Source organism: Oryza sativa, chromosome 6 (genome assembly GCF_034140825.1).
Source record: "Oryza sativa Japonica Group chromosome 6, ASM3414082v1".
Taxonomy (NCBI): domain Eukaryota; kingdom Viridiplantae; phylum Streptophyta; class Magnoliopsida; order Poales; family Poaceae; genus Oryza; species Oryza sativa.
In genome coordinates this window covers 16557231-16571924 of record NC_089040.1, presented here as the reverse complement: position 1 = coordinate 16571924, position 14694 = coordinate 16557231, and the positions used below count along the sequence as shown (strand labels likewise).

Below are 14694 nucleotides of genomic sequence, written 5' to 3'. Positions count from 1 at the left end.
TTGATGCGCTTTTCCTTGTACCCCCTGCAATGCCGTCAGCCGGAGTGGAAATAGAGGGCACAGTCTAGGGATGGCAATTGTGCCCATTTGCCCGTTTACCCGTGGATAAAAACCCTATTAGGGTTGGGTTTGTTCTCCATTTTATACCCATGGGTTTCTTATTGGGTCAAAAGCTATGCCCGATGGGTAAATGGGCATGGGTATGGGTAATCACTACCCATGCCCGCTTTGCTCGTTTACCCGCGAAATCTAACTTACATGTAGGCTAGGAGCAAAATCCACTAGGATACATAAGCCACGTTCTTTGTTTTCTACGGTTTCCCTTTTATTTCTCTCCCCGTTCCTCTATCGCCACCAGAGGAGAGACACTACACCAAGGCAGAGAATATTTGATGTTTTAAGTTCGATTCGAACTTAGAAGCTTGTAGACTTTTTGTTCCACTGCTTTTGTTGTGGCGGGTAAACGGGCACGCCCACGGGCGATGGGCATGGGCAACAATCCTTACCCGTAATGTAGTAATGGGCATACTCATGGGTACAAATAATCTCACGGGCACGGGTATGGGTAGGCACTACCTGTGCCTGTCGCGCTCGATTGCCATCCCTAGTGAAGTCCCTCGAACTGCTCCAGCGATCATTGGCGTAGGGGAAGTAGTCGTAGCAGTAAGAACGCCAGCTTGATCCTGAAGGGGTCACCGGCGATCACTTGCGGCGTAGCAGCGGCCTTCCGGTCGCCACCTACACTATCCCGGTACAGCCACACTGTTGGTATTTCTTAACGACATTACTAGAAATATTCATTCCCAGCAATGACACCAGAAATAGTCCTGGTATATTTATGATTACAGAAGTAATCTGCAAGTGCACGGATATACCATTGTAGCATTTCGCCCAGAAGTATTCCAAGGTAACATATTTTTAATCCCAAGGGAAGATAATAAGAGTGAACTTTGCTAATGCACTTTATACATATATTACTTGTAATTGTCAAAGTCTAGGCAGGGGTTAAGTTAGGGGTAGAGTGACACGAAGCTGATCAAATCCTCATAATAAAGTAATTCTAACTAAGTGAAAGAAGAAAGAGAAAGCATTCAATTCCTATACTTCTAGTATCCACTCAAATCCTAGTTTACATCTGCTAGTATACAATCGTGTGGCCAATACCCCCTAACAGTGCCCTCCTGGTACTTCGAGAGACCACCTCGGGTTGCCGAGTTCCTTACGATAACCCGTCATGGCCGTCCAACTGGGGCTAAATACGGAGGAGTATCCTCCCCAATAATTTGTCTTAGGATTATATACTAACGTGAAGGAATATCCGTACTGAGCTGTCACTATCAACGGCCCATCTCTACTGTCCCGTAGGATATATGCCCAATTAATGATATTTAATAATCTAAGCACGATGCTTACATTACTAAATACTACTCTACACCCGTGCACATGACATAGAGCAATTGATAAATTAGACATTAAACCCGCACCATTGCACCTCTCTAGTAGGCTACCCACACAATTGGTACGCCACAGATATAAAGTAAGAACCAAAGATATATATAGAAGAGTATTTCATTAATATCGAAAGTATTATAGAAGAGAATACAAAAGTTGCTTGAGCCATACCAAAACTCTTCCGAAGACTCCGAGGACTCCGAATACTATTATATTCTACTCCACTTAGCACTAAAATACTAATACTAACGTATGAAGAGGAATTTAAGCTTGCTTGAGTGTGTTGTGAAGTAAAGTGAGCTCCTCTTTTTATAGGGTCGGTATGACGGTTACTGGCATGCGAAATGTCGATTTTACCCTCGTAACCGTCATCAGCATGTGATCCTAGACGCCCACGTGTAAGGCCAGCTGGAGCCGCAATTGCTAGGGTTTGGCCGAACCTGAGCTAGCCCAATAGGCCCCCAAGTTTGGCAGGGTGGTTGACATGTGGGTCCCAATGACGGTTGTGGCAGATTAGGCGGTTTTCGGCGGTTACACCTGTCATGTGGGCCCTCCTTATCCATTTGCTTGCTTAGGAGTGAGGTTCTCTCCACTTTCTCTTTATTTTATTTGATAAATTCCTTCAACATGTTATTCTCCTTGTACAAGTGGAACTATATTATTTGAAAACAAATATGTATTGCAAGTATAAGCTAATTCTCTATTATTTTAGTTATATTGACAGTCGAAATTTGTTTACGACGACCGTCAACAATGGCGGCCACCGAGGAGGCTCCTCAAGCGGCCGGGGATCCTCTTTCTTCCCCTCCTCTCCGTCGTCGTTGCCGTCAGTGGAGTAGATGAGAAAAATAATTCCCCATCTTCCAGCATTTCTCCTCCACCGGGCGGCTGCTTCCTCTCTCACCCTGCGTGGGCGCAGGTCGAGTTAGCGACAGCCAACTCACTAGCTCACCGGTGGATAGGGGGTTGTTGGTGGAGAGGAGGGGAGAGGCGGCCCTAGGATCTCATCATCGTCAGCAACAGGAAGGAGGAGAAAAAAGAAAAGGGATTTTTTAGTGGGCCCCACCTATTGGTTGGTCTCTACACTTGTATGTGACCACCGATGGTCCACCGTGGCATGCCACGTGGGCAAGACCACGGTCAAATGAAGTTTTGGACCGGAATGATACAATAAACCAAGTTAAAGGATCTTGATATGCGATTTGTAAGTTCGTAGACCTAGGTGAAATCTGCTTATGAGTTTAAGGACCGCTGGTGCAATTCACTCTATGAACAAAGTACACACACATTTGCAGAAATGCTTGATCGTATGTTTTGAGCTAAAACTGTTAATCCATACAAATTTTGACATAAATGCTTGATCGTAGAGTTCTATTTGCATCTAGCTCACGCAGGAATTTGGTGACAGAAATTTTGATACGCCACACAATCCATAGCCCGGGTGGCCGGATGATGGATCGTGGCGGCGTGGGCGTGCGAGTTGCGACCCCTGTTTGGCAATTGAAACGGACTGGTCCAGTGAAGTGCAGACTGGAACGCTCGTGCCTGCTGCAGCTTCTGCGTGTGCCGATCCAGTTCACCCACGTCTCGGCATCGCCAGCCACGGAATCCCTCTGTCTCGCAGAGGCAAATCCGCCCGGCTGGTCGGTCCGTCCGCCAAACGACGCGACTCCTCTCGAGCCGAAGAAAATGGCCATGCGGCAATACGCGGCTGCTACCGCTGCCTCCTCCAGTTTCAGAGCACGTCCACGGGCGCGCCCCTCCTGCCTCCCAGCCGCCGCCCTGCCCTTGGCGCCTTGCTGTGGTGTGGCGTGGAGCCGTGCTAGCTACAGGCGAGCCTCCGTTCGTGCCATGGGTGCCGCTTCATCGTCTTCGTCGTCGTCGTCGTCGTCTCCGTCGCCGCAGGGTCAAGCCCAAGCCCAAGCCCAAGGTGCCGTGTGGTGCTTCACCTTCTAACTTCTTTACCTACCTAGTGGGAGCCCGTTGTTGCCTGCTTCCTTTGGATGCAAGGGAATTATTCGCGAGTGGAAATAGAAATTGAATTAATGGTGATTAGTTTGTATGTGCATTCGATGCAAACAAGGAGGGAGTTTGATTGATCTTAAAAGATCTGCTGTAGGCCGTTTCTATGTCTAATTCTTTCCGCATTTAAGAACATTTTAGAAAATTACTAGACCGTAATTCGGGAGTGAAGCCCCTATTGCCCGCTCAAGTTTGCAACTAAGACATTTTTATAAGTTAGCTACATAGATCCTGAGTGGTTTTAGCTATTTTCATTCAAACAGTTATATGTTACTCACAAGTGTATTCACCAGTCAATAGTGCGGACATTCTTTATAGGTGTGAATTTCGGACTGTGTACCTCAAAGACAAAAAAAAAAAAAGAAAGAAAGAAAGAAAAGAATTCTGTGTTTTAGTTCAGAGTACAGAACATATAGTATAAACACACATCAGTTACAAATCTAAGGTAATCTTAAGAGAATTGTGCATTCTTGCTATATCCTGGTAGAGCCTTACAAGCATTTGTATGCAGTGAGTCACTGAGCTGACTAGTATCGATTTTGTCTATGCCAGCAGCTCCTTCTTTTATAGTTTGTTAGAACAATTGATCTTCAGGGTTCACAATGTGGAGCAAATCTTTAAGAGAATAATGCATTGATGTTCTGCTTTCTTATGGAGCAAATGCTTAGAATGCCGCCTGGCTTGAAGATATTTTTTTATCATACGCTCTTAACTCTGAAGTACTCCAGATCTGTATGTAGCCAGGTTCCAACAATTGTTTCAATTCTCACTAATAGCCAAATATTCATTTCTTCTGAGGCAGGTAAACCGAACTACAGTACATCTCTGACTGATGAGGAGTGGAGGAAGCGCCTGACAAAAGATCAGTATTACATTACTCGGCAGAAGGGCACAGAAAGAGCATTTACTGGGTACGATTGCTTTACACTCTAATCCAAGTATAATGTGTAGTTGCACACCATGTCATTTTGGTCTTGTGTTTTTTGTTATGTAATCAGGGAATACTGGAACACCAAAACCCCGGGCATCTACCATTGTGTCTGCTGTGACACCCCTCTTTTTGAGTAAGCACTCCTCCTGATTGTCATGTCAGAGCAGAAGATTGTTCTTTCATATAAGCTAGAGATAGTAGTTTCGATTTGCACCAAAACAATAGTATTATAGTCTGCTCATTATTCTGCATTACTGCTTTCTGGTGGTCTTAGGTCATCGACCAAATTTGATAGTGGTACTGGGTGGCCGTCATATTATCAACCCATTGGAGATAATGTAAAGTGCAAGCTTGATATGTCCATCATATTCATGCCTCGGACTGAGGTGCTGTGTGCTGTCTGTGACGCTCATCTGGGGCACGTGTTTGATGATGGGCCACGACCAACAGGGAAAAGATACTGTATCAATAGGTATATGTGAGATTTTCTTCACTTGTTATCAATTGTTCATAGGCCTCATTTGAAATCTGAACAGAAACATTGTCTCCCATATCTACGAAATTATTTTTTTTGAGGGGTATCTACGAAATTAACTGTTTGCTTAATTTTCCCACTAACATTTTTCCCATTGTTCAACTCCGGTAAGTCCCAGATTAGTTTCTAAGTAAACTTCCGTGCATATATACATAGTAGTACCATAGCTAATATCTGTCTCATATGTGTTGCATTGCACCGAAGGACCTTTCTATACATGTTCTTTTGGTTGATACATGACTGCAGAGTTGCAGCTTGCCAACAGTGGATCCAAAGGCCCACACGTGTATAGGTGCCAATTACAACTGAATGCACTCTGACCAAATCTTCAAAAAGGAAAAAAAAAACTGTCCTTACGTATACCACTGCTTGAAAGAGAATCACATTTTCTTTTACAACAGATGAAATATTTTACTAGGGCATGGTTGCCATGAATTAGTTTATAAAATTTAGTAGCATCCAGTGAAATAGAACCGCCTTTTAATTTATATTTCCTAGATAATGGTAATTTCACTAGGCAAAAGAAAGCATTCAGCTTCTGCACAAAGTGCATATAACCAACAACACCACGACACACACAAAAGAAGGAACCGTCTTTAGTCGATGAGATTGTTTGCTCACTGTTTTATCCTTCTTACTTGCAGCGCATCTCTCAAGCTGAAGAAGACCCAGTAGACCTGTGAAGATTATGGTTACCATGTACCTACACGGCTACACTATCCGACTAGTTATAAGGGATAGATTATGTATATAGAATATGTAAAGAATTAAGACTTGGGTATTATGTTTACTTGTGTATCAAGGAAATGACGTGTAGTCCTAGTTCGGTAAGATTGTAAAGTAGTTGTAGGAGATTTAAACCATATTAACTTAAATCTCTATCTTATAAACCTGTCTCCTCCGTCTATATAAGGAACTAAGATCGTCAGATCAATACAACAACCAACGGATACAATCCCCAAACAGGAGTAGGGCATTACTTCTTATCGAGAAGGCCTGAACCTATATAAACCCTTGTCTCATCACCCATCCACCTTAGATACTTTGCGCAACCCACTTTTCGTATTGCCGAATTCTAGTTTTGACAGTTGGCGCGCTAGGTAGGGGCTGCATCAAGTTTTCTCGCTGACAAGTGCGATGGATTCTCCTTCGGGTATCGATGACTTCGTCTTCTCTCCTGGGCAGGTGTTTCGCTTCGGTAGCCTCAAGTTCATCATGGACGACTTCGGCAACATTTTTCTCCTTGACTCGGATTCGAACCAGTCGGGACGGAAAAACCACTCGGCTCCATTTGGACTCCCAAACGCAGCCGAGATCTACTCCAAAGTTTCTTTCTTCGAGATGGCTTCAAATCGCTCGGGGGAATCTTCAACAAAAACTCCTTCGCGTGGCCTCCTCGATAGGACGCCGGCATACAATCACCTTGCGACTTCTACCCCTTCTCGAAGTGACATTTGGATCTAGATCTGTTTCCCCCTGTAGTTCCCGATCTAATCTAGTCTCGGCTCAAATCAGATCAGGCTACAGGGAGGTCGGTGTCCTGCTCCAGCCACTTGGATCTTGCTCGTCTACTGAGATCGTTGACTACTTCAGCTCTTCTGACAAGATCGACGACGCCAGCATAGAGACTGTAGACAGCTCCGAGTTTAACGATGGCTATACACCCCTGTCTTCTTCAACGTTTTCATGGCCAATGTCGAGACCGACACACAGATGGCCTAGAGAATTGCTGAGGTGGAAAGGGTCAGATTAGAGCGTTGAGAGAAGAGGAAGAGCGCAAGCGCAAGGAGGAAGAAGATTGTAGACTGCGGGAGTTGGCCGCCGCCGGGCAAAGAGTTTGCCAGGTTATAGGTCAAACACGCATTGACGACACCAATGTGTTCCTTACACCTCAACAGAATGCCGTCATGGTTGTTACCTTGATTGTCTTAGATGCCGCTCCAGTCAACGTCGCGCCAATCTTGAACAAGGTGAAGACCATGGTCGCGGCCTCCATCCCACGCAGCTCCGGAAGCAGTTGGCAAGGCAACGAATCTACAACACAGACCCCTATCGGCAGCCGCCTACCGCCATTACGACCTACAAATTACCGAGAGCCTGAGAGTAGTAGGGCCAACTCTCATCAATGCCATGAACATACGTGGCGTCAAGACCAGTCGGCCGACACGCCGACTGGTCACCACAACCAGCCCCTTATTACAACAGGGATCGCAGGGCTGATTCCGACTATCAGAGCACTTCAGGGCACTAGCTCCTAGCAACCTAAGGAACACTCTCAATCAGCACTACCACGAGAGAGAAAACAATGTCAACCGCTATTGACCCCGACACTCTCCCGACAGCGGTGATGAGGGAGTTGTAGCCTTCACCAGATACATGCATCGAGTGAATTGGCCGAGTGGTTTCAAACCCACTGGGATTGAGAAGTATGACGGTAAGACTGAAACCGAGTCAGGGCTTACCATCTACACTCTCGCAATTCACTCGCCTACGAGTCCAAGAGGAAGCAGAAGCTAATCGACAGAGAAATCAATGCAGTTCAGCTCGAAGTACCCAATATCAATGGTGGTCTGATGTATCAATCATGTTCGACCACTCGGATCATCCTGACCGAGTGGTCCACCCGGGGCGGTACCCCCGGTACTAGACCCAGTGGTTCGCAATATCAAGTTGACAAAGATGGGTGAAAACCATCTGATATGCCTGGTATTCCTAGAGAGGTGATTGAGCACTCTTTAAATGTTAGAGAAGATGTGAAACCTAACAATCAATTACTTCGCTGCTTTAGTGCTACTTTTCCATCAATTGCATGTTTCACGGACTGTACATGACACTACCAAGTAGAAACCGCTCCGCCCTCGACCAAGCAAGGGCTTTCTGTTGTTTTATTGCAGTAAGTTAAATAATACAACTTAAAAGGGGTATCACCATCTCCCATTCCTTTAGGAGAAGGAGGGACTGTGGGAAGATCAGCTAGTAGCAACATTAGGTAGAATTTGTTTGTTAGATATACTATATCTGGTATGTTTGAAAAGACTTATAAATCAATAAATCATATCATGTTATCAGAAAGTAACATAGCCACGAAACCTTAGGTAGCTTTCCATCATCTGGGTGCGGATTGGCTCCCAAACCATCTCCACCAAAGACAAACCTACCGGGGGACCAACGGCAAGGACCTCACGAGTAGAATGGTGCCTTTAGTGAGCTGACATACACTGCGGCCGTCCTTTCCAACCACAACCTAAACCAATTCTCGGGGATTACATTTGTTTTAAGGGGGATAGGTTTGTAACATACCCAAAATATTGGACAACAAAATTTGCATCTAAAACTTTTGAATCTTTTTTCCTATTTAGAAATCCTAAAATTTTCCACTTAAGACCTAGATAAGGTTAAACCAACATGTTGGCAACTTTTTGTAACAAGTTGACAAGCACGATCGCAGCACCTAAACGCCTTGCGGTGATCTTAGAGTCTCCAACCACCTCAATCTAGCCAAAGCTAAATCAAGATGGGTTTTGATAAACTAAACCAGCTAGCGGAGCCGATATAGATAGAACTATGGATAAATACCCGTCTCGTGAGCAAAACGGAAGGTTTTCAGGACAAACCTACAAAGAGGTGTCGCACTCTCGCAGTGGCGGCGGACGATTTACGGCGCAAATCGACAAAGATGGACAAACTAAACTAGAACTAGAAACAAAAGCAAAATAACGATTCGATTGATTGATAGTTGATTGTTTGTTTACAATTGAACCGGCCTTGTCCCTTATATAGGGGTTGGTTTTGCCCTCTACAGGCCCTCCTCCATGTCCAACTCGAGCTAGAAACAGATGGAAACACGAAACATACCTTCCCGAGCAAGGAAACCCGAGACCCGACGAATACGGAGTCTGACTCGGACTCTGCCGGTCAGACCGGCCACATGCCGGCGGTCTGACTGGCCCACCGGCAGCGGTTTGACCGGCCAACACACGGTGGTCAGACTGGCCCTCTCAGAGGAAAATCGGTAGATCGTCCAAATTTTGGCAATTTCCCTATTTTAATCCTAGGTGCCAAATTTGGGTGTAAGCACATGCCCCCTGCCTTTTTGATGAACAACGTGAATATAAAAGCATAGTACATGTTTTGGTCTTTGGGCGATAATCCAATTACCGGCCATAGAACTTCTTAAGTATCTTGCCAAATGCTCGGGAAGTATTTCTTCAAGTATTTCCCGTTAATTGCTTGCTGAAAACACTCTCCTTGAAGTGTCTCCAAAAAATATGCGTTTCCTCAAACAATGCCGCATACTCGATAAGGACCCTCCCAACTAGGAGACCGCTTACCGAACTCCCTGGATCGAGTACCCAAAGGCAAAATTGTCTTCCACACCAAGTCTCCCACTTGAAACAACTTTGCTTTCACCCTTTTGTTGTATGCTTTGGCCACCCTCTTCTTGTCTTTCTTTATCTCTTCCAAAGCCTTCAAACGCTTGTCGATGACTTCATCAAGATTGTCTCCTATAAAGGTCTTGTAATCTTCGCTTGACAAATCATCTTGCTTGATAAACCGAAGAGAGCCAAGATTTACCTCAACCGGCAAAATGTCTTCTTAACCATACACCAACTCAAAAGGAGAGTGACTTTAGTGGCACCATGTTTGGATATCCTATGCGCCCACAATGCTTCAGAAAGCACTTCATGCCACTTCTTTGGGTGTTCCTCAATCTTCTTTTTGACTAGCTTCAACAACGTCTTATTACTCGACTCTGCTTGTCCATTAGCCTGAGCGTTGTAAGGAGAAGAACTCAACAATTTAATACCATAAGATTCAACAAAACTCTTCACTTCCTTAGACATAAAAGAAGCTCCTTGATTCGTAGTCAATGTTTGCGGGATACCGAATCTATGGACAATATGCTTCAAAATAAAGTCAATTACCTCCGTATGAGTCATATTCTTGAGCGGCACGGCTTCGGCCCACTTGGTGAAGTAATCCGTAGCAACTAGCATGAACCTATGCCCCTTTGATGACGAAGGATAAATTTGACCAATGAAATTCAAAGCCCAACCTCGGAACGGCCATGGTTTGATGATAGGATTCAGTATGGCGGCAGGCGCCAATTGAACATTGCCAAGCCGTTGACAAGCTTCACATCTTCTATAATATTTGAAACAATCTTCGATCATCCTCGGCCAATAGAACCCTTCTCTCCTAAGCAACCAATTCATCTTATGGGCCGATTGATGAGTTCCACAAATTCCTTCATGTACCTTTCCCATAGCAACTTTAGATTGATCATCATCTAAGCACTTCAATAACACTTCATCTATGTTTCGGCGATATAAATCCCCATCAAGCAATGTACATTTGAACGCTTGCCGCCGAATCTTTCAATCAACCTTAAGCGTAGGATCTTTCAAATATCTAATCAAAGGAATTCTCCAATCTTCTTCTGTCTCCTGGACACAAATGTCCGAATTTACAATTAATTTGGCCTTTGAATCAATTATAACGTGCCCCCCAGCTCTCTGCCCAAAACCGGTCAGACCGGCCATGCAAGGCCAGTCAGACCGCTCGGGGTGGCCGGTCAGACCGACGGTATACGGCCAGTCAGACCGCCCCTAGTCACCGGTCAGACTGGCCGTGCAACGTCGGTCCGACCACCCCTGGTCTACGATTTTGCTAATTTCACTCAAAGGTTTAAAATCAAGCACTGGCTGTTCTAATATCAGAAATACTCCCCTCTTAACATTATAGCCAGATGCTTGTTGTGCTAAGTCATTTGTCTAATAGCAAAATTATCAAAATTAGCAATAATATTCAAGCATTGATCAAGATACGTATTTAGTGACCCGTCCAAACATTTGTAAGCTCCGATAACTTGTTGCACCACCAATTCCGAATCACCAAATGCTTCCACGTGTTTAGCTCCAATCATCTCCATCACTTGTAAGCCGAATAATAAAGCATTGTATTCGGCTTGATTATTTGTACAATAATATTCCAAACGAACCGATGCCTCATAACACATGCCACTAGATGAAAACAAAACTACACCTATACCTTGACCTTCTTTACAAGAAGAACCATCAAAATAAATCTTCCATGGTATAACTTCAATCAAGCAAACCTCTTCCTCATAAGCAATATCTACATGATGGTCTACTATAAAATCAACTACAATTTGGCCTTTCATAGATTTCAATGGTTCATAAGCCAAATCATATTCAATCAAAGCATATGCCTACTTGCCAATTCTCCCACTTAAAATTGGCCTTTGCAACAATGTGTTTAATAACATCGGCTTGACAAGCAACTATGCATGCACTAGATAACAAATAATGCCGCAATTTGGTACAAGGATAGTATAGACATAAACAAAGTCTCTCTATAAAGACATACCTCGTTTCGGCATCCGAAAGATGGCGGCTCAAATATGTAATGATATATTCCTTGCCATCTTTCTCTTGCGTCAAAACGGCACCAATGACTTTGTCTTCGGCGGCAATATATAACCGAAACGGCATTCCGGCTTTAGGCGCTCGCATCAAGGGTGGAGTAGATAAATACTTCTTCAATCCTTCAAACGCCTCTTGTTGTTTTGCCCCCCAAGTAAAATCGGCTTCTCTTTTCAAACGAATTATAGGGACAAAAGCATCGATTTTACCCACTAGGTTAGATATAAATCTGCTCAAATAATTCACCTTACCTAGCAACTTTTGAACTTCTTTCTTGCATGTCGGTGCTTTGAAATCACGAATCTTTTCTATCTTCTTAGGATCAATCTCAACTCCTCTCTCATGCACTATGAATCCTAAAAACTTCGCCGCCGATACACCAAAAGCACACTTGAGTGGGTTCATCTTCAATACATACGGACGCATCCTCTCAAAAGCTAACCTCAAATTGGCTATATGTCCCTCTATGTCATCCGATTTGACAACAATATTATCAATATAGATTTCTAAGATAATACCTAGCAAATCATGGAAGATCAAATTCATTGCCCTTTGATATGTTGCACCGGCGTTCTTCAATCCGAAAGTCATAACCACCCACTCAAATAAACAAACAAATCCTGGGCACCTAAAAGCCGTCTTGTACATATCCTCCTCTGCCATAAAGATTTGATTGTAGCCGGCATTACCATCTGTTGACGAAAAAATTGAACACATCGGCCTGGGAGATCTGCTTAGCTCCTGTGCAGGTCCAAATCTTGATGAGATGTAGGCGTGCCAATCAGTTTGATCCTGCAACTGACAAGATATGCAAATAGTAGATTAAACAGTCGATCGGCTGACAAGCCGATGGACTAGTTCCAGCCGATAGCCGATAATAGCCGATGCCGATACCAGCCGATAGCAATATGGTTTAAGCAATCGGCTATATGTCCAATGTAGATGATGATATAAAGGCAATTGGCTGATGATGATGTAATAAAATAACAATATAATCCAGTATAAACCAATCGGCTAATGATATGATAATTAAGCATCTATCCGAAGGTTACAGCACACATTGGCTGGAGGTCCGATGTCATGAAATCCACAATATTAGATTAAACAGTGAAACCTTTGTTGTCATCGGCTAAATCCAACTTATATGTATATGCAATCCTTATGAGCCGATGCAACGTCCAGATAACTCACCGACTGAAACCCCGATGAAACCCTTATTGGCAATCAAGAAGCAGGCTAGAGATTATGGTTCTAAGCACGACTTAGTAGATCAAACTTAACTGATGCAGCACTAAGTATGAAAAGAAACATAATATCTAGACAATCAAGCTGTTGATTGAGTTTTCAGGGTGGTAGATGTCTAAGCTAATCTAATCTAGCAACACGATTTAGCCGATACCGGCAGAAACCCTAAAACGAGAAGCAGCCGATAGAGCTAAATTGATATGCTAAGACTAGATTAATAGAGACATATGATAAATAGGTAGGCAAATATATCATCCAAACCAGAGCAATCCAAGAGGTCGAATGTACTGATGTAGCCTTGAACGACTCCGACGTAAACGATACAATTGCCCGGGCCGGCGGAACATTGGACTTACCCCTTAGCCGGAGATCAAACACCGATGCAGCCCCGCGTCAGGTGCCAAGTCCCGCCGGACGATAAAAATAAAGTAGAAAAGGTAAAAGGTGGCGATGCGCCGAATTGTATTGATCGTGAAGATAGATTACATAGACCCCGGGTGTACATAATTATACCCATGGGTTGATACAAGTCCTTGTCGGACAAGAAAGAAACCTTCCTAAAGATAAAAGGAAAAGATAACACACTTTCCTAAAGATAAAAGGAAACTAACAAACTATTCCTAATTAATAGATAACTTGCCATGCCGCATTCTCTTTGAACTCGGTCTCTTTTGGATAAGCTTCCTTTAGTAGATCAATTTCCTTAACCGAATATAGCAAGAATCCGACAACTGACGATTTGACAACTCTCATCGGCTAATCTCAGGACTTCGAAGCCGATGCTGACTCTAAGCCGATGACTACTCCGGGCTTACCAAATTTCACTGTTAACACCATCCAAGAAGCTAATCACCTTATGACTCGAGGCATCATTAATCATCATGTCGGCTATAGGCATAGGATATTCAACTTTTGAAGTAGCTTTATTTAAATCTCTAAAATCTATGCAAACTCTAATCTTACCACTCCCCTTCTTCTCCACTGGGACTATACTAGATATCCACTCCGTATAATGATATGGCCTAATAAACCCCGCTTTCAATAACCGATCAATTTCCTCCTTGACCCGGTCATATAACAAAGGATTGAAACGACGAGGTGGTTGTTTATAAGGCCTAAAACCCGGTTTGATTGGAAGCCAATGCTCAACAAGATCACGGCTAAGACCCGACATCTCATGATACTCCCATGCAAAGCAATCAACATACTCCTTAAGTAGCTCGATTATTTTAATCTTATAATCGGCTTTAATATTTTTGTTTACAAAAGTTGCCTTTGGCTTAGTTCCATCACCTATGTCTACTTCCTCCAATGGATCGGCCGATGTAAACCCTTGTCACAGCCTGATTTTCATTTTAGGATTTATAAATTATTTAATAAATTATTAATAGAATTTATATTAAATGTTCATTAATTTACAAGTGAAGTTAAATGTGGGAAATAAAATTTCCTAAATTTAAAGCATGGTTGGATTTAATTTTTATTAAATTCTCCATGATTAATTATACTCTCTGGAATGTTCTCGAATTTTTCAGAGCTCAATTATTAATTTTAATAATACAAAGAACATTTCAGTAATTATTTAAATAATAAATTAATCATTAAATTATTTGGATATTATTATATTAAATACTTTGAGTGTCCAAGTATGTTCAATATTTTTATTGGAATTATTTGAGCATTGGAAGTATTTTTAACAATTGAAAGATCATCTCATTGGTTAATTTATTTGGAAAAGCAATAAAATCATCCTTCCTAGTATTGGGCCGAATTCAGCCCATTCCCTCCCCTTCTCTCTCCTTCTGTCGGGTTGTGTAATAGCCCAGCCAAAAGTCTAATTTCCTGTCGCTACAGTATCATCTTCCTCCTCCAGACACCTCGAGACAGAGCCGAGCCTGTGCAGCCGCGCCGATCTCCTTCCCAAATCCAACCTCCTCGTTGCTCCTCTTTCCAAATTAGTTGCGAGAATGGAATCCTCTCAATCTCCTCTACAATTTTCCCAAGAAATCCCCAAAAGTTTCTATGGAAATCCTTTCCAATTTCGCGGTTCAATCTTTCCTTAC

The 14694-nt window shown here is 43.2% G+C and overlaps 1 protein-coding gene across 1 annotated transcript; it reads left to right on the top strand.

Annotated features, from left to right (window-relative positions):
* The first annotated feature begins 3004 nt into the window (after positions 1 to 3004).
* LOC4341018 (peptide methionine sulfoxide reductase B1, chloroplastic-like) lies at positions 3005 to 5856 on the top strand. Its single transcript, NM_001423988.1, has 5 exons — positions 3005 to 3382; positions 4277 to 4385; positions 4473 to 4538; positions 4680 to 4877; positions 5585 to 5856. Exons 1-5 carry the CDS (start codon positions 3142 to 3144, stop codon positions 5613 to 5615), a joined length of 645 nt encoding a protein of 214 aa, NP_001410917.1. The 5' UTR covers positions 3005 to 3141; the 3' UTR covers positions 5616 to 5856.
* Positions 5857 to 14694: the final 8838 nt, after the last annotated feature.

Bases quoted from the DNA above. Each gene is read 5' to 3' on its own strand.
- LOC4341018 (NM_001423988.1), top strand. From the start codon at position 3,142: ATGGCCATGCGGCAATACGCGGCTGCTACCGCTGCCTCCTCCAGTTTC. The intron at 3,383-4,276 runs GTGCCGTGTGGT...CTTCTGAGGCAG, and splicing joins AGCCCAAGCCCAAGCCCAAG to GTAAACCGAACTACAGTACA. The intron at 4,878-5,584 runs GTATATGTGAGA...TCTTACTTGCAG, and splicing joins AAAAGATACTGTATCAATAG to CGCATCTCTCAAGCTGAAGA.